Genomic DNA, 21,248 nt, shown 5'->3' with positions numbered 1-21,248 from the left:
GTATGTACATATTTATTATTTACATCAAGCCTTTCACCCAAAGCTAAAAGCATATACTTTTGAGAAGATCTTTGCACCGATGTGAATACTAAAGATCTGGACCAGAGAAGATTCCAGAGGTTTTAGTCTGCCACTTTTTGGGTCTGCTTAAGTATACCAACGCCAGCATCTTGGCTGACATCAGCAAACCTTCACCAGAATTACGAAAGGCTCAGGATGCCAACGAACCATGGAAAGTCGGGAACATATTTATTTTTCAATCACCATTGCAGGGGGTATGTATCATTGGATAGGCTGCAACTAGAGGTAGACAAGCATTAGGTCAACACCACTAGGTTGACATGCATGAAGGTCGACATGGGGTTAATTCTAGAGATGTGCCGGTCCGGATTTACCCGGATCTCAAAACGGGATCTTATTGGCTATATGCTGTCACATGTTTTTGCTCCAAAACATAGCCAATAAGATCCCATTTTGAGATCCAGGTAAATCAGGACCTGCTCATTTCTAATTCCACAGGGTCATTAGGTCGATATGGGGAATGCCGATAGTCAAAAGGTCAACATGTTTTTTTTTTTTTTTTATCCCGAATGTCGACACAGACACAGCTTAAACTGAAGTTTTCCCTAAGCAGTTAATTTTTATGAAACAGTTATAAATAAAACCGTTTTAACTTGCAAAGAACAATATATCCGTAACTGTCTTATTTCAATATTTTTTTTTTATTTTGTCATAAAAATAAAGCACCGCTAACCAAAAAGCATAAAGCCATAAAAAAAAATATATAGTTTATTACAACAACATGTTAATGTTTTTGGAAGTGCAACTTTTCTTTAAAGAAATATACATATACATTTTTTAATATAGAAATATAAACGCAACCAACTGTAACACTTGAACAGTTTCAAGAAAATATATTTTGTAAATCATGTTATGCCTAGATGACCGCTTGTCCATTTTATCGGAAATTAAAATATGTATGGCGTAGACTGTATTGTGATTTGTCCATTTAAATGTATGAAAATACTGTGAGTTTTTTTGGCAGATGCTAGCAGCTAGAGAATTAAAATATTAAATTAAAAGGAATCACAAGGTTTTAGTGTATGAGCAAAATTGCTTTATGTACTAAGTATTATGTACATATTTATTTTCAAGTTACTAATGACCGTATTAGTCTATTTTACCAGTGTCATTACTAGGATACACCGGAAACGTGCAATGGGTCATTAAAGCTGTTTCAGTGAGAGTCTTTAAATGGATGTATTATACTTCTTAAACATATATCAAAGGTGAAGTTTGCCATGTGTTGGGTACTAATTTGGTTAGCCAGTGTCAACCAAAACTACCAACCATTGTGTTATGTTCTGGTTCCTCATCCCTGAGCAAAATCCAGTCCACTTATTTTGGTCTCTGGAGAAACGATGAATTCCATTGGCACAAGGTTTTCGGACATGTCGCACATGTTAGTCGGACATCTAGGTCCGTACGATGCGGCCATTTGTATATATAGTTTTATCTATCCCCCCATGTGGCCATTAATGGATCAGGATCTTAGTTGGACTGTACCAACTTTTATTTTTGAAACCCTAATAAAAAGTCAATATCATTGTGATATCTTGAATATATTTTAAAGGTACATTTGATTCAGTCCAGATGGAAAGTCCGATTGAGCTCAACTTATTAGCTAGAGTCTTTTTACTCACAGCCTTGTGATCAATCAATATGAAAAATACGGATATACCAATTTTAAATAAAGTATTGATCATCTCCCTGCCTCCTTGTTATCCTCAGTGTTTGAGCACTAGAAGCATTTTTATTTGTTTGTGGATATACACTGTTGGGAATGGATGAACTCTGGCATCCACTAACAACTGTGCAGAAGTCCTATGCAACTTTGAGGTACAGCAATACTAGTAAATATTAATTCTTGCATATGTTATAGAAATCAGTATTGCACTCCTGCATAATTAAGTCCTATACATTATTCGAATGGCACCAATCGCAAATATAAAATGATTGTTTTGTTTTCATGCTGCCCAGCTGAAGCGGCTTGTCGATGCAAATATTTATTTTGGTCACATAAACTGCTTGATTGTGTGTACCACATTAACCGCTATGCAAAATACAGTAAAAATGTGGAGATAGCAGGGGTTGGATGGAGTGGCAGTGTGCATTCGTCCCTTTTGGTAGAAAAGTATATTTGCCACTGTCTTCTGGAACATTTAGTCATCCACCTGGAAACAAATATTCACAAACGAGTCTTGTCATTTATTACTCCTTCAGAAAGACACTCCATGTTTTTTTTCCTTCCTGGCCATGAAGTATCTGTAGGTGATCCTGGTTGTCCGTCAGTGTGATACTGGGATGTTTCTGCTTACCGCGAGACTACAAAAACAATCCAAGTCTTGCTGTTCTGTAGTTTCAGTTTTTTCAACCAATTAAATCTTTTGAATAAGTATTTCATGATTATGATCCATAGAGATGTTTAGCCATCAAGCACAAGTACTCATTAATAAATAATACTGTTTCTTGTTCTTTCACATTCTCCAGAAATTACGCACAATTTTCAGCCTAAAAACAAAACAAGTTGTATTAGATTTGTGTGAGGTCAGACAGCAATATGATATACTGAGTTCTTACATTTTAACCACTTGAGAGCCAACAGCCGCTAAAAATACCAGCGTCGCTCACATTTGTTACATAAATTATAATAAATAATCTTAAAGTAAACATTACAGGTTATTATGATGAATTAAAATATTTGCCTGTTTCCACCATGGCCCTATTTGTGTGGGATTCTGATGATTGGGATGCCACTGTCCAACCACTGGCATCCCGTTGCTTGGCTTGTATATGTATTCCATGAAGACTGCCTATATCAAGGATATGCAATGTACTCCAGCTGTAGTGGAACTGCACATCTCCGCATGCCACAGTTGTAGCCTACTCGAGCAAATAATCTGTGCCAGTGCATGGTGGGATATATAGTTTTCCAACATCTGTACTGTACATTGCATACCCCAGCTCTGATTGATTGAAACAAACTGTTAAATGCTCTTTCCTTGTATAAAGATGAAGAGACCTACCATTAAAACATAGGCTGTATTGGTGCCTTATTTAAACCATTACGATGGATGTGCAAAAAGACAAGTACTTTTAGCTGGGAAAAAAATGCTACAGCAAAGTATCCAATTGTATATGTTAAAGTTGATTAATTGGGATCAGATTTCTGCACTGTTGGAAAAAAAAGGTCCTAAATCTATTCTATTTAAATCTTAAGAGCAAGTCACTAAATCTTAAACTTTAGCCAGATCTACAAACAAGTCATGAAACATTTCAAAATGGGATTGAAAGTTACTTTTCTCTGTATTAAATTTACATATAGCAAACATGAATGCAAATGTTTTCTTTTACTCACATAGTATTTTTCATATTTAGATCATCTAAAATGACTACATTATGATGTTTAAAACAGAAGCATGTTCAATTTACATAATTTATGTTTATAATTTAGGTATTTTGATACTACAAATATTTTCTTTTTGTAAAACTGAAGATATTGGAACCGGAATACAAAAAAAAATAAAAAAAATAATAAATATATATATATATATATATATATATATATATATATACATACATATATACATATATACACACACACTCATCACTCAGGCTCTGCAAGTGAACACACTCACCACTTCGGTACTCTGGGTACTTATAATTTTTTCTGTGATTTTATAAAATCCACACTACACCAAGTTATTTTTGGTACTTTTAAACTCCTTAGAGCAGTGGTAGCCAACCCTAGCCCTCGAGAGCTACCAACAGTGCACATTTTCCAGACAACCTAGCTGCTGCACAGCTGCACTTATAAATCACTGACACATTTTAAAAGATACACAGATGGAGCTAATTAGCTCACATGTGACTCTGTGAGGAGACCTGCAATACATGCACTGTTGGCAGCTCTCGAGGACTAGGGTTGGCTACCCCAGCCTAAAGGTGCTTACACACGGGGGCGATTTTGTCCAAAATCGCGGGAAATATGGTCGCTGAGCGACCATATTGCCTGCAATGGGAGTGTGCACCGGCGATATATCGCCGGGTGCGCGCTCCCGTTTTTGCCCCTGTGGTGATCGCTGGTCGCAGGAACATGCTCCTGCGACCAGCTGATTACCACTGCCGGGCTCCCCCGGGCAGTTTCTTTTTCATCAGCGACCATCTCTGGTCGCTGATGAACAGGAGAAACTGAGCAATATATTCCCGCAAGAGGAACTGGAGACCGGCACACTCACTTGCACAGACGCTGTGTGTTACTTGGCTGGGTGCCCCCACTGTAGTATTCATATAAACAGTTGTTTGGAGGTGCGGCACTCCCCGCAAATTAACAAGACATACCTTTAAACCGCAGTATGTCTTGTTAATTTGCGAGGAGTGCCGCACCTCCAAACAACTGTATGTATGTATATATGTATATATGTATATATATATATATATATATATATATATATATATACTGGGAAAGTGTTTTTTTCCTCATAAGGTTTTTAGAAAACTAAAACGAGTCTTCCTCCTCTGTATTTCTTCCTACACACACAAAATACTGTCTTTTCAGAGTAGCTGATAACTACAGACAATGGGTTGTGGCCAAACAATGATCCTTTCTGCAGGCTATTTTATTTGGCCTAATGGGGTGGGTCATTTACAGTGCTAGTTAAACACCCTTTTATGCAACTGATACTATTTTGCCCTCTTCACTTCAGCGAAGGCCTATGGTAAATAAGTTTTGTTGAAATCGGCCAAATTATCAGGTTAAGTCATTCATCATCTCCTTCAGAGCTTCAATAGGATTGCGGAAGCCCTTGAGATAGTAATGTTTTAATAGGAATGGTATCAGTCAATTAGTGGTCTTGATATTTAACAAACAGAGGCCTATCTTTTCCGTCCTCTGCCATAATGTATCACTTCATCTTGTGTCTGGAGTGCTCTACGCAGAAGATAATGTAATGTTGCTAATTGTTTATCCTGACCTAGTACTGACCGGGTAAAGGGCAATTTTTGTTTATTAAATACTGTATATATGGAATATACATTTTTTGTAACAATCTTCCCTGAGCTACAGTCTCATAAGTGGAATCTCATACTGTCAAATATTTCTAGTAAGTATTAATTGGATCTAAAATCAAAATGCTCTAATGCTGGCACCATAACAAGTGTAGATCTTCCAACATGTTGTATAAACGATTGGACCCATGCAATGATGATCTGCTCCTAAGTCTCCCCCTGGTTTTCCATATGCAATAATCTAGACGAAAGGATTCTGAATGCTGTCCTCAAAGCACTCTATAGTATATCCATAGCTCCGCACAGGTGGCTGAATCAAATTGACAGAGATACTGTACTAATGAAGTCACTTGTGGCGAAGCGTGGATATACTTAAAACCTGGATCATTAGGGTTCCTTGAAGACTGCGTTTGAGAACTTCTGGTTTTGACTGAATCAATTGGGCAGCACAATTGGTGTAATGGTTAGTATTGCCGCCCCACAGAACTCAGATCTTGAGTTGGATTCCCAGTATAGCCTTAACCAGGGGAGACAGGGTGCTGCAGCCCATTTCAAAATTCAAATAGGGAAGTCACACCAACTGCCACTCCAACACTCACTGTCAGTTGGTTCGGCTCCCCTATTTGAATTATGGATTGTGCTGCAGTCCCACCTCTGGAGCCGCCACTGTATAGCAGTGTAGAATATATTTCCTGTTATTTTATTTATGCTAATTTACTACTTTTGGAAATTTAGCCAGAAACATAGGATCACATAATCACCTCCTATTAAAGACACTATCTGTGAGATTTAATAGGATGAGAGATTCAGAAAGTGAGAGATTTGGTGAGAAATCTCCACTTTTTTTTTAAAGCGGCAATCATTCACACTGCAAAATCAAACTGGTTTTGCAGTGTAAATGATTGCCGCTTTAAAAAAAGTGGAGATTTCTCACCAAATCTCTCACTTTCTGAATCTCTCATCCTATTAAATCTAACCCCTTGTTACCACATACGGCCAGATGATTTTTACTACCAATCTACTTTTTTTTATTTTGTGCTTATATCTATTTTGCCATACTAAAATGTGCTACAAAGAATCCTTATGTATGTTTTACTGAAGACTGTTTATAGTTTACCTGCCACCCACAAATGAAATCACAGCAATGTATTCATACTGTAGTTGGAAATACTCATTTAAAAGTAAGTGACAACCTGGAAAACTTTTTGTTTTTGCCTGTTTATTTTTCCTGCCCGCTATTACTGAAATATGAAAGTCTGAGGCAGACTGGAACAGCTTTCTCATGCTGTCCTATCTTCATTGGTAAGTCCCTATGGCTGGCAGGGCTTCTGTACGGGGAAGGTAGTCCGCCCCTCCTTTTCAAACCTTCTCTGTGATTGATGAGCACTTAAGTTGTAGCAAGGAACAAATGTGGCACAATTGATCGTGTTACAATTGAGCACAAGCTGGAAAATTAAGCATGACCATGTGTCATGAGATAATTTGCAAATAAACATCTGATTTATATCACAACAATTATTTTTCCATTTCTTTTAAGCCAAATAACATATTTCACCTTGAGTTATGGTCCTACCTTTACATCTGGTTGGAGAGAGGGAAAAGCGTTCTTTGGGTAACTAAAACCTTAGGTATCATGTTACTAAATGGGTATAGTGCTTGTAGAAATAATATTTATAAAAATGTTTTTTTCCCCCCTCAAAATCTCTAAGTATAATAGTATGGCCTCCTGCAGACATTTATATTGGGTTGGTGAGAAAGTACTTCAATAATGTAGCTTAACATTATTTTACCATAAAATATATGGGTGCCGGACGTCTCACCGACAGTCGGGATTCCAACAGTCATTACTCCGACGTCGGAATCCCGACTGCTCCCTCGTGGGGGTCCACCGACTGCTCCCTCGTGGCGAGCCCGCAAGGGGCTTCATTGCGCTCTCCCCGCTGTGCAGTCAGGATTCCGACGTCACACTAATGACTGTCGGAATCCCCACTGTCGGTGTGTTATACCACACCCAAATATATTGTGGTTTAACAAGCAGAGGACTAAGGGGGATAACTCAATACTGATCGGTCCCCAGCATATTTGTGCTGAGGACCGATGGTGTGGCTCTGTGCATATTTGCGCATGTGTAGGGATGCTGTACGTATACCTTTGGCGACTCTCACAGTTGCTGAGGCATTCATACATGTAGGGGGGGAGGGAGGGGGGCGGGCAGGGAAACACCCAGCTTTTTATGGGCGTCCACATGAAAACGCTAAGCGTTCCCCTAGGGATGCAGGTGGGCCAATGCCTGCTGGGCGGCGGGTGGCGTTTAGTGGCTCGCTTAGCAGTGAACGAGCACTGCTTAGCGAGATTTGCTGAATCGGGTCCTAAGTACAATATATGGTAAGGTACAGTGGCGGAACTTGTGGGTTGTGGGCCCAGGTGCAAATATATAATCTGGGCCCCCTCCTCCACCCCAACCCAGGTTCACAATAACTCATTGATGGTTTTATGCAGCAGTGGGCCCCTTAGTTGTCAGGGGCCCCGGTGCAATGCACCTGCTGCACCAATGGTAGTTCCGCCTCTGGTAAGGTAACTGCAATGTAATGATCTGTGGACCCCCCTCCCCCCCAGGTACACTTGTAAGGAGACGTGTGTCTACAGGTACAATGGAGATGGTAAAATGATATGCAATTATAATGACTTTCAGTAATACAGTCTACAGTTGCTAATTCTGATTGGCTGATTAGGTATTGACACCCCCCTTCCGATAGGACAAGCAAAGGTAGTTCAAAAGGAAAAACAACACTCGTGGCGTTAATTGTATTGGTTCCGGTCGATAGGTTGCCAGTGTCTAGTGCAGGCATTTCCAACCACGGTCCTCAAGGCACACCAACAGTGCAGGTTTTAGTAATATCCAGGCTTCAGCACAGATGGATTAATCAGAATCACTCAGGTACTAATTAAGTAACCTGTGCTCAAGCCTGGATATCACTAAAACATGTACTGTTGGTGTGCCTTGAGGACCGTGGTTGGGAATGCCCGGTCTAGGTCAACAGTAGGTAGGCTGGTCACTATTGATCGACATGCAAAAGGTTGACACAAGCAATAGGTCAACATAGCAATGGTCGATAAATGAAAAGGTCGACAAGAATGTTTATGTTTTTTATTCTTAGAACTTTTTCAGAATTTATGATCCACGTGGACTACAACTGAGACTGGTAAAGTGTGTCAAGCAAAGCGAGACACCATGCCTAAACCATGGGGAGTGAAGCGAGCCTTGCGAGGGTATGCGTTACACCAATTGGGGGTCCATGTTGACTGAAGTCGACATAGACACCAAAAAAAACCATGAAAACCCACATTGACCTTTTCATGTCAACTGTTTTCATGTCAACCTATTGCTTGTGTCAACCTTTTAAATACTTATTTGGAACTATTAAAAAAAAATAATAATAGGGGACGAATATAATACACAGGACATGTCTGTATGCATGATGAGTTGAAGTTTGATTTGCATTAAAAATCTTAACAACTGTACAAAGGTTAGTTGCACTTTATGTTTTCCTCTATATATTGTATACACGGCTCCTCATAACCTGCTGACGTCTGTCATGTGGATGGTTCATTACTTTGCTTTGTGTGTCTGCTCCTAGCTAGTAAATGTGCAAATGATGCTCATTTTGTAAGCTGGTGTAAAACTATTGCAGGATTAGTTCTCCTGGACAATGCCATTACTTAACAACCTCTGTGACAAGGTGCTTGTATTTATGTGTTCCTGACCCACCCACATTCATCGTAGTGAGCCTTTTCCTGAACTTAAATGTCCCAGGAGTCCAATTTTACTTAATCATGTGGTTCTTTTGTCATGTGGACACATTCCTATAAAGGATTAGAATGAGTCGGCCAATGACATTTCATATGCCCCAAATCATTGAATCTGGGCTTCCATGAGTGTGCGAGTGATGCCTTAGGTTTCTGTAATTGCTAGGGAGCAAATTATTATAATAGCTTGCAATACAAAACAGATCATTTTATGTGCTTTATTGTATTACTTAATTGGTGGAGGGAATTACTGATTATGTGTACTCTGTAAATGGGCGCTGCGGAACCCTTGTGGCGCCATATAAATAAAGGATAATAATAATAATAATAATAACATCTTCCTGCTGGGCTTTTTGCCGCCCTTTTCACTGTACATGAATAAACAACATGCATTTTCTGTTTGGTATAATTATATTGTTCTAATATTTAATTTGTAGCTAGTTAAACCGCACATTTTTGAAACTGGAGATAAATATTTTTCGTTCAACATTGCAGTTGAAAGTGGAGGAAGGTATAACATGACCTACTCATTTTATTATTTATTATTATAAACAGTTTCTTATATAGCGCACACATATTCCGCAGCGCTTTACAGAGAATGGGGGAGATTCTCTAAGCTAAAAATGCGGTAAAAACCACGCAAGAGCTGTCCTTTGCTATAATTATCGCATATGTTAGAACATATGCGATAATTATAATTGCGAAGGGGGGCGGAGATTCTTAGAGAATCTCCCCCAATATTTGAACATTCACATCAGTCCCTGCCCCAGTGGAGCTTACAGTCTATACTCTCTACCACATGTACACGCACACACAGGCATTCTAGGGTTAATTTGTTGGGAGCCAATTAGCCTACCAGTATATTTTTGGATTGTGGGAGGAAACCGGAGGACCTGGAGGGACCCCACGCAAATATGCAGAGAATTTACAAACTCCACACAGGGCCATGGTGGGGATCGAACCCATGACCTCAGTACTGTGAGGCAGTAATGCTAACCATTACACCATCCGCAATACTCATGGCATACTCAATGGGAATGGGCATTTTACACGGGGACTGAGATTTCATAGACATGTATTTGTGATCCAGGGCCAGATGCTCTTCAAAAAGTGATAAAGAGGAGAGTGATAAACAAGCTACCAATCACTTTCTGTCATTTTTCAAACCCAGCGTGTAACATGCCAGGAGCTGATTGTTTGTCGCTCTCCACTTTATCACTTTTTTAAACTAGGGGGCCAATTCAGACCCGAATTTGGCCCCTTCCCTGATGTTTGGGGTTTACGCATGCATGTTTAGTAATGAATTATACCGCAAGGTATTAATAGGGGACTGAAATATATCTTTAATTGCTAGGAGGGGAGCCTAACACCTAGCTTAACCTATCTACTTTACTATAGAGAGCCATCTTTACATTTTTGCTTATATGCTCCAACACGCCAATGGTAATTGGAGGGCGCTGGATGAATGAGCCTAGCATTGGAGTAACATCTCCACATCAAACTTTTTAACTCTGGTGTGTACACACGATGAGATTCCCTTGCTATTCAACTTAAGATTCGAGTGCTATACAATCTTTGCTAACTCTGTACTTTTTACATACAATTCATACAATCTGCACTATATAGTTATTGCTGCCCGTTCTATCTGGGTTTCGATTTGTGCTGTCACGGGAGCGCGCATCAGGATCGCAAGGTAAAAAACCTGTACGATCTGCATGCAATTTTGACTATATAGTCAAAATCTCATGCTGGATTGTACCGTGTGTACACAGCATAACTCTCTCTCTCTCTCTCTCTCTCTCTCTCTCTATTATTTATAGATAAATAAATAGATTTACATAGATGTGTGTTTTATTACAGCACTCTATTGCATGTGCTATAATGGCTGCATATGGGGTTTATTTGTGAACAATTAGTACCTGCAATGATGTGATGTAACTGAGTCTATAGTCTGCACTTTGCCCCAGGCCCTGATTTTATCATCTTATTACCCATGGGCCTAAATAATTGCATATCTATTGTTAAAGCTAACAAACCCGCTACTATTGTTATAATCTTTACTTTATCAATTTTTGATTGAAAAAGCAGGTCTTTATTGTACATAAAGAATGCAAAAAACAGACGATAACAAATATCACACATATACCGTGTCGCAGCACAGCCAAAACACAGTACACATGCCAACAGTATAGTACATATTAAAAAATACAGTACAAGATAAACTCACACTATAGACTATACTATGCACTATGCATTCTAACGGTAACATTTACACAACAGTATACAAGACTATGGGTGGGGGGGTGAGGGAGGAGGAATCACATGCCCGAAGCTTTATTGACCAGTATCTTTACTTTATCAATACTAAACTTAATGGAGACTGTGGGCTAAGCAAAAGACTTGTCGAGTTACGTATGCTCTTCTGTGTCACCATATTATAAACCTTGAGATAACCTGCGGCTTTCTAATCAATATAATTGTATGATATATAGTAAGGGCTGTTTCACACAGTACGGTTCCTGCCGCACGGTGAAATCCCGTACGGTCAGGGAGCCGCGCCGCACTCAGAATTTTATAATGGCAGGGATGGCCACAGCCCGGCAGCCGTCCCTTCCAGTGGGGGGATCCGGCTGCAGCCGTGCGGCCGGGCCGTGGCCGTCCCGTGTGAATGGACACAATAGTGTCCATTCACAACTGCTGAGTGCGGCACGGCTCCCTGGCCGTACGGGATTTCACCGTGCGGCAGGAACCGTACTGTGTGAAACAGCCCTAAGGGCTGTTTCACACAGTACGGTTCCTGCCGCACGGTGAAATCCCGTACGGTCAGGGAGCCGCGCCGCACTCAGAATTTTATTATGGCAGGGATGGCCACAGCCCGGCAGCCGTCCCTTCCAGTGGGGGGATCCGGCTGCAGCCGTGCGGCCGGGCCGTGGCCGTCCCGTGTGAATGGACACAATAGTGTCCATTCACAACTGCTGAGTGCGGCGCGGCTCCCTGGCCGTACGGGATTTCACCGTGCGGCAGGAACCGTACTGTGTGAAACAGCCCTAACAGTGAGAGTTACTTGTTACTTGTTGCCATAATTTATTAAAGAAAAAAATAATTGTGAATTCTGACCCCGTTATGCTGTATGAAACTTTTCCATGACCACTTCTTGCCAATTTTAAAAATGAATAATGCTGCTCTAATCATTACCCTACCCATCCCCTCCCACTGCCTAACCCTAACCACTCCTACCCCTTGCAGTTTAACACTAAATGCCCCTTCCTCCAGCAATTTAATCCTAACCTCCACCCCAGTGCCTAACCATAACCCCGGTGTTTACGATTCTGATGGTCAGTTTTCCGCCCATCTGATGGTGACTGGGAAGATATTACCAACAACCTCTTGACTCGGATAAACAAGATTGACCTTGGTTCATGTTTGAAGGAGTTCAATGCACAGGTGAAATAGTTATAGTTCTATTTAATTGGGTCAGCAGCTATGGTTAGATGAGGAAGCCACTTACAGGTCATCAATGTTTACTACAGAGAATACATATGCTTCTGTTTAAATGAAGCTTCAATTAATCAAATAGCCTGATTAAATTGAGGTCATGGCCCTTCTTATCCAAATTGACAAATTCCTTAAGCCTGATTTATGTCCATACATCAGAGAAAAGAGGTTGTGGTGCGTTTAGCCATGATCTTTTGAAGGCAATGGGGCCATGTCAGGTTGCAAATAGTAAGTATTTATGTTTGAATATTTATAAAATATATCCACTATTCTGTAACACATATGCTTAATTTTTGAGAGTAGCTATATTACACCTTTAAAATGTGTCCTTCCAAGAATGATGTCACTTGTATCACATGTAATATTGTTTTTTATTCTACGCTTTTGTAGTTGTGTAATACAAGCTGAAGACCTTAATGACATATTTTCATATTTTTTTTAAATGTTGGCTTCATAGACAATACATACAATATATTATTGAAACATTTTGAAGTAAGTACTGTATGTGTTTTGTTTTAACATAAGGAAAAAGAAACACTTATTTTTTTATTCTGGCAAAGAGTAAGTTCACAAAAAAAGGAAAACCCCAATAATTTAAAAAGAGGGTACCCGAATTCTCACTACTCCCCTTGACAACAAAACCTGGACCTCTGGCTCTGATGCAATACTGCATCAGACATCCTTTTGCATGACCTCCAGTTCCGATTGGATAAGTATATCAATAGGTAAGCACCATCCCCTAATCTGCCCAACTCATTGGAATGGGAAAATGTCTGTAGTTGTACACTGTAGGTGGTCACTGATAGTAAAAGGTATAGCAACAGTAGTGTTGGGTATGGCATATATATATCAACCCTGCTATCAACCCTGCTAAAGTGAAGAAGTGGAGAAGTTGTCCATAGACATCTTTATAGAAAATGCTATATAAATGACAATGACTATAATGACTATATAAATGACAGCAAAATGCTTATTAGTTGTAATAGGCAACTTCTCCCATTTTTTTTTTCTGAGTGGCCATTTTTAAGCATCCATGTAATATGTGTCTCCAGAAGGGTCATTTATCAATTGTTCCCAAGTTAGAATGTAAGCTCTCATGAGCAGGGCCCTCTTACCTAATATGCCTTTCCTTCTTTTGCCTGAACCATCTCCATACTTCCTTTGATGGCATCTAATCCCTCAGTTTTATGCCACCCTATAAATTATTTTAGTATGCTGATTCAAAAATGTTTATGTACCATGTACTTGTCTTATACTGTCTTGAACTGTAAAGCCCTCATCCAGTGCGGTCCTTTTGCATGCCATATACATATATACATGCAATCCCATTCCCTGTTGTGGGATCCGATGGATGCACGGGACCACGTATCAGATCAGAATTGGAGGTTAACCCCTTCAGTGGCACTCCCGAGAATTTTCTGGGTTTTGCTCCAGTGCGCAGACTGGCAAACCTGGAAAATTCTCGGGAGTGTCACTGCCTGCGCTGCTGAGCTGAGCGCTGAAATCTGCATCGCGCTCAGCTTCAGCGGCTGCCCTGCTCCTGCTGCCCGGCCCTGCCTCCTTCCCCCCCGACTGTGTGCGGAGTGACCTTGTAACATCATGCCGCACACAGCCAGGTTGCCGGGGGCAGGGCCGGGCAGCAGCTCATGGGCTGTTCAGCGTGCTGCCCGGACCCGGGGTTACAGTGGTGGGGTTTTTTTTTAGGGAGCGCTCCCCAGAAAAAAACTCACTCAGTGGGGAGCGCTCCCTAAATAAAAAATCACCACTGAAGGCCCTTTTCATCCAATTTCTCATCCCGGGATCGGATTAAAAGGGCCAAAATCGCACAAGTAGATGGGGCCTTAAGTTACTGTTTTCTTGTTTTTGTTTACTTGTTTATAAATGGACACTACAGGTCCCTTGTGGTGCTCTATAAATAAATGCTAATACTAAGAAGAGAAAAATAATTGTGATAGGTTGGTGTCATATATATACAACAATGAGTATTATATTGGTGATTGGGTTCAATTGAATTGGCAAGTGCTATACTGTACATGCACTGATTTGGATATTTTGATCCAGTTTTTACCAATCTGCTTTATTATCAGTAAACTGATTCTGTATTTACTAAAGCTGCCTTGTGCTGCATCCAGGTGTAGCATGTGCACAAGACCTACAGCATATGTACTGTATTCTGTGTGACTATTCAATCTGTCCATTCATTGCTTACTGCCAGCAGCTTTCATCCACCCACACCTGAACTAAAGGGCAGTAGTCAAACATCAATAAGATGCATATAACACTGCGGGTGAGATGTATCCAACTTTTAGCTAGAGATAATATACCAATCAACCAGCTTCTAACTGCCTTTTGTGCAGGTTATGTCTGAAGGATTCTCACCCAAGATGTACAGATGTACTAAGATTAAAAGTGATAAAATGGAGAGTGATAAACCACCAGCCAATCAGCTTCTAACTGCCATGTCACTGGCTAGGTTGGAAAAATGACAGGTAGGAGCTAATTGGTTGGTGGTTTATTACTCTCCATTTTATCACTTTTGAAGCTTAGTGCATCTGGCCCTATATGAGACATGTGAAACGAATGTCAAGTTCCAGAACACACATTCATTACCAGACATTGGGTTAGGAGTAATGCAGATACATACCTCAGGGAAAGGGCACTCTGGAATGAAGAGGCATGCACCTTTTCAGGAAACAGTTGTGTCTATGTATTCTTCTCCGCTGACCAAAGTTTGCTGCAATAAATAGAACCCACAATTAAAGCTATGAACTAATTGTGTACAATAAGTAACATTTGGGATTTCATCAGAAATCTGACTTCTGAAAACTTGTTGGACTTTCTGCTGCTGTCTCTACCCTGTGGCCTCTGGTACTTCATAGGCGTAAACGAAAGTAAATTCAGCAAGTTATGAGTTGTTGCTAATTAATATAGTGAACACCTATTTCTAAAGGCTTAAGGGTCCTAAAGTTAAAAAAAAAAAAATATTAAAGAGGTGCTGGTATCTATATAGCAACCAGATGCTATAATTTCTCTATTGCATTCTAGAAAATGATACACAGAATATGATTGGTTGTTATAGGTAACACCACAAATTGTCTGTTTTAGAAGTTTTAGTAAATCTATTCCATCTATTAAAGCTACTCACCAGGTGTACACACAGTGAGATTTTTTCAGGAGATCTTGACTAGATAGTCAAAATCTCCATTGTCCATTAGCCGAAATCTCCCCATGTGTACACCCCTACAGAATATGTAGAATGCTGTTATCTTTGCATATCACCCCAAAACAGCATGGTCCATATAATGGAGGCAAGGCATAAGTCCCCTCAGCAAATGCCTGCTATCCAGACCAAGATCTGATCAGGGTAATGCACCTTACGGTGAGATATTGACTAATGGTCAATTTTGACTAAGCAATTTTGACTAGATGCACAAGAGATTTTGACTAAATGATTTTGTCTAATTAATGATAGTCTATGATCTAGTCAAAATTGCCTTGCCTACACAGTCTATCTATGCTAGACAATATTGACTAACCAGGAGAAACACTGGGAGATTTTGGCAAACCTTCTAGGAGATTTTAACTATCTAGTCAAAATCTCCTGCCAAAATGTCACTGTCTGTACACCCCTATGAAGATAATTGGCAAATGTGTAAAGGATAGCACAATGTCAGTATCCTTGTTATCTTCTGCACATGCACCGTCACACAGACATTCTTTCAGCAGATGGACCCTAGGCAATTACTTTCACAAAGTTCCACTGATCCAAAACATGCATAGCACATAATGCAATTACATGCCAGGATAAATACGTCAGTGGCTAACATGGAATGAATATCTTCTGCTAAAAATGCTGACTCTTAGCTCATAAAAATAAATGGTCAGCGTGGAATAAAAAGGAAAGGAAAAAAACAATGGAGGTTTGAATGGTTACTGGTCATCAACTATGCACAAGGGTTGAATAATCCAGGGACAACTCTTTCAGATTGTTTCCTCATTTACATTCCCTTGTGTAAAGCATTGTGGAGACATTGCATTTAAATAAAGGTCTTATACTGGAACAATTACAGAATGTCTGTCCATTGCATAGTGTAGGTAGCGCAGCATGGAGGACAAATGAGAACATCTGTTTATATTAATTGATTGATTGGACACTGAGAGATTGTCACCTATACTCAGGTACATCGGAAAATATGAAATACCATATGCAAAGCAAACCAATTTGCTAGCATTCCCTATCATATGAAATGGTGAATGTAAGAGGTAAGTGTAAGTAGGTACACATTTACTTGTATTCATGGACACTTGCATGTTTTTGTGCATTAATATAAACATTAATATGAAGTGTTGCAGTAATTGGCATTTAAAACAAAGCATCTATTAATTAATAATACATGGACTGATTATACGTAATTCAGATCTGCATGCCAGAGATGCAGTCCGCAAACTTTAATGCAACCGACCTTAACCCTAATGTAGAAATGCCATTAACTTGTGTCCTAAAACAAAGCCTACTCCACACTTTAACTATAACCTCATAGTAACCCAAGGCCACCAACAGTAGCTCAAGCTAGCTCCAGATAAGGAAAACCTTCATCAATATAGTCTATGAACCAAAGTGCAGAAAGTATGGATAGGCGATGGGATTTATCCCTTTTTTTAATGTGTTCTGGAGAGTTATTAACCTTCCCAAGATCCCCTCGGCAAGTGCACAAAGGTGCAATAGACTTTTATTGAGCAGGTGGACCACAGTACAATTGTAAACTGTTCTTTGAGACACTGATTTAAATCTATGTTGATCTCTTGCTATTGTGCTGGTCACCCATCACCATTTGATATGCATTTTGTGTCTCACTGAACCTTTGTTAATCAAGTGCTAGTATTCCACCCACTGTAAGGAACATTGTTGTAGTCATCTTCTATAAAATCCTTCCTCTTCCATACTAACTATTTTGTTATGCAGAGTGACGTTCTTGGTATTCATTACTTGAACTGGCTTTTGCAGTTTATTGCACATAACTACATTCAACTTTTGTTTCAAATATAGTAAACCCTCTACAAACTTTCCATTACTTTTTGCATTGTTTATTTATGTTTTTGTTTAGTTTTTAAAAACATTATCTTATTAAATGGCTGAAATAGCCCTGTTTTAATATTGACATAATCAAGTAATAAATGATAACACTTTCTATCTATAGATTGTACCTTTGACTATCTGTAAATACAGGTGGAGTATCCCTTATCCAAAATGCTCGGGACCCAAAGAATTTTGAATAACGGATTATTCCGTATTTCAGAATATTTTTATATTTCAATGATGTATCTTGGGGTATCTTGCATTTATGTTGTACATATACCACATGAAATACACACAAATATATTTTATTTGTGCATAAAACAAGGTTTCAAAACATGAAACAAAGTTTGTGTACTATCTCAGATACTGAATATGGAAGCCAATCAATCATCTTCTTGCACATATTTAGTGCCAGTTACACATCATGTCCCCAGTAGTGCCAGTTACATATCATGTCCCCAGTAGTGCCAGTTACATATCATGTCCCCAGTAGTGCTGATACAGATGTCCCAAGTAGGTTTTTAGCAAGTTTTCCTACTTTGTGGGATGTATGCTTTTCGGAATAACATGGATAATGGATATTTGGATAAGGGATACTCAATCTGTACCCAGATTGCTGTATCACTGTCTCCTATTGTAAAGCGCAACGTAATATGCTGCGCTATATAAGAAACTGTTAATAAATAAATAAATAAATAAATGAAACAGCAATTTTCTATAAATGATAAAACTGGAATCATCTGTGCACTCATGCAAACTCATGCAAAGTTAAGGTGCCCATACACGGTACAATTATTGTATACAATTTGGACTAGAGCACATAAGTGATGCAATGCATTGAAATGCAATGAGATGAGATCAAGTACAAAAAGTATGTGCAGCACTATACCTTTTTGAGCTGTGTAATAAAATATGTGGAGGGAGCGCACATCTCATCGCACCCAACAATTGTACCGTGTATGGGCACCATAAGTTTGTTATCAAACTAAAGTTGATAACAATATTTTCTCACTGCTACTACAATCATTAAGACATATTTACATCGCTTTCATTATACAAGATGAGTGTAATTGGCAGTACCATAAAGGTGTCTATGGGTTAATATTAAAGGATCTCGTGCAGACGAATCATTATCAGTTACAAACATGCCCACCCCCCCAAAAAAACACTACAAGCCAAGTGTTGTCTTTATTTACTGGACTCAGTTATATATAATATCAGATATTCACCTATGGCTACGTGTACAGTACAGTATGTGACTGTTTTCATGAGCCAGCACACTAGTAGTAAATATTTAACCTTGTTATTTAACCAGGTTGATTCCATAATCTATTGAATACCTAGAAGTACTGCACAGTCCTACATCATTATCTAATGTATGACGGATGTGGTCACTGACCTGCTCATGTTACTATTTCATCTGCTCTACTTTTATCATTTGGTAAACAATACCAATCCGGATATTATCGCCAAATATATAATATATCTGGTTTACATTGTAACATAATGTTCATGCAATAATATCACAAGTTCAAACAAATTACATTTTGAAGTTGCTTTGTGACATATTGAATATTGTTCCATTGAAATTCTTAATAATAAAAATATAAATAAAACCGGTCAAAAAGAAATAAATGCTCCTGTTCAAGTTTCTAACTAAACCTAATAATGATATAAAATCTTAAATTTCTTTACCTGGTTTTTGTCCATGGATAAGTAGCAGACTCATCAGGATGATTAATAGAATGTAAAATAATTTCTGAAATTCCATTTTTTTTTCTGTTGGGACTGGAAATCCCCACGAGCTGATGAATTAATTCCTTGAAAGCTGCTTTCAACTTAACTCTTCTCAGTGAAGTGGTTGCTGCATATCACTGCAAGGTTAATGATCACAGGAGACAAGGTTATGGAGCCTCCCACTTTCTGCCGTTCCCTCTCAGCTTGTTCTTGCTCTGTCTCTCCTCTTCCCTAGCCTCCCTAGATAAATACCAATTCCACAATTCCTGCTAGTGAATATGGAATAAGAAACAAAGAGGGGGTCTTTCCTTTAACTACCGCCCATCCAGGGAGACCTATGCAAAGTAAGCCATGATGCTCTTACATTTGCAACTGTTTAAACTTTGCAACCCCCATATTGGATATATATGCAGCCAAGCAATGGAAATGACAGGAAGTCCCTCTATTGTCCCCTTTTTGAAAGAATCCTGGAGCACGCACTTAAAACCCCAAAATGCTTTGTCAGAGGACTTGCTGCACCAATGATTTATCTTTTACTAAAGTACAGTTGCTGCAAAGTGGAATCCATTGAAAGCCTATCTGCGAGCTGTTAAACCTAATCCCAGTGCATTGTGCTGCTGAAAGGGCCAGCCTATCAGAAGCTAAATAGTAGATTCATTGACCCAATGACAGTATCATCTCAGGCTAGACTGACATTACCCAAGCATCTGCAAAAAGGAGAATATCATTTGGCATTACTGGTGAAGGAATAAATAGTCATTTCCCAATAAGCGCTGTCAGATATCATTACAGCTACATCTGGATGCTGTGTGAATAGATGACACAAGTGCAGGTGTTCTGGGTCTGTTTACACTTTTTGTCCCCCACAGGATCTTTAAGTGAACAGTGATTTGAAAGTAAATAGACTTGCAGGCATTCATATTATAATCTAGCATGCATCTGGTGCTTTCAATTATTAGCATGATGGCCTTCAGGCTATATACTTCATTAAGTTATGATAACTATACTCATATAGTGGCACGCAGCGGTACGCAGTAGCAGCTCTTGTTTATCTTATTTTTTTGGTCAATAACAAAGAAATAAGTGACATTTCAGAATGAATAAAACATGTATCTGAAAATGTTTATCTCATGTCAACTTGTAACTTTATCTGAGTGCCTCTTTGTGAATATACAGTATTATAAGGTACAATTTATACAGCCCTTGGAAATTGTGAATTGCTAAATATGTACTGAATATATTTAGGGGTAATTTTTATAGTTTTTCAAAGAAACTGCGTTTCACCAGTTTCAGATGCTATGTTAATTACAGCATTCAAAAATGCCAGGAATACAGAAGACCTGTTTTATGCAGATTAGACGGCTGCCTATATGAATATCCGAAAAAAAAAAAAATTAATATGGTCTGATTTATAATTAGGAGTAAATCCAGCTAGAAGGTGCAGTTTTGCAGCTTGGCAAATCCATATTGTGAATTTGAACTGTGCAGACAGATACAGGTACGTCCTAACTATTTTGATCTGAGACCCAGTTACACAATAAAAGCTATTACAGGATGTAACCAAGTAGAGCAATACTGAGAAAAAGTGGCGGCGGGGACCCCATCGACCCCCCCGTGGCGGAGAGGGTGCCCTCCCTGCCTGGGGCGCTCCGGCGTGTCGCACCGGCCCTGTGCACAGTAGCATTGTAGAAGCACAAAATAATGTGAGGAGTCTGAAGTAAGAGACCATTCAATTGATTTTTCAGACTCCTTGGATTACTGGCTGAGAGATCAGAGAAATCATCAGTCTGAAGGTCAGAAATGAATTTGCAACCTCAGTCTGAGATGGTCGCGATCCCCTTTATGTCAGGACCCTAAGTTTGAGAACCACTGTTCTAAATGATTTAATAAAGCTTCCTAACATTTATAGGTTCTATACAGACAGTCTGCACTTTCCCCACACCCAAAAACATTAGTGAATATGTGTGCAGGGAAAATACTGCTAGTAACCTATAAATGGTAAGCCTGCGAGCAGGGCCCTCCTAACTCTACATCGATCTTTTACTACCCAGTTGGTTTTATCACT

The 21,248-nt window shown here is 39.3% G+C and overlaps 1 protein-coding gene across 1 annotated transcript; it reads right to left on the bottom strand.

Annotated features, from left to right (window-relative positions):
* Positions 1–800: 800 nt before the first annotated feature.
* On the bottom strand, positions 801–19,452 carry APELA (apelin receptor early endogenous ligand). Its single transcript, XM_083157055.1, has 3 exons — positions 19,142–19,452; positions 15,014–15,103; positions 801–2,571 (listed from the first exon to the last, which is right to left on the bottom strand). The coding sequence occupies exons 1-2, from the start codon at positions 19,215–19,217 to the stop codon at positions 15,015–15,017; spliced, it is 165 nt and encodes a 54-aa protein (XP_083013181.1). The 5' UTR covers positions 19,218–19,452; the 3' UTR covers positions 801–2,571; position 15,014.
* Positions 19,453–21,248: the final 1,796 nt, after the last annotated feature.

This window comes from Crinia signifera, chromosome 1 (assembly GCF_055691185.1).
Source record: "Crinia signifera chromosome 1, ASM5569118v1, whole genome shotgun sequence".
NCBI lineage: Eukaryota > Metazoa > Chordata > Amphibia > Anura > Myobatrachidae > Crinia > Crinia signifera.
The sequence above is the reverse complement of the archived record's forward strand: the minus strand, read 5'-3'. Positions and strand labels throughout refer to the sequence as shown.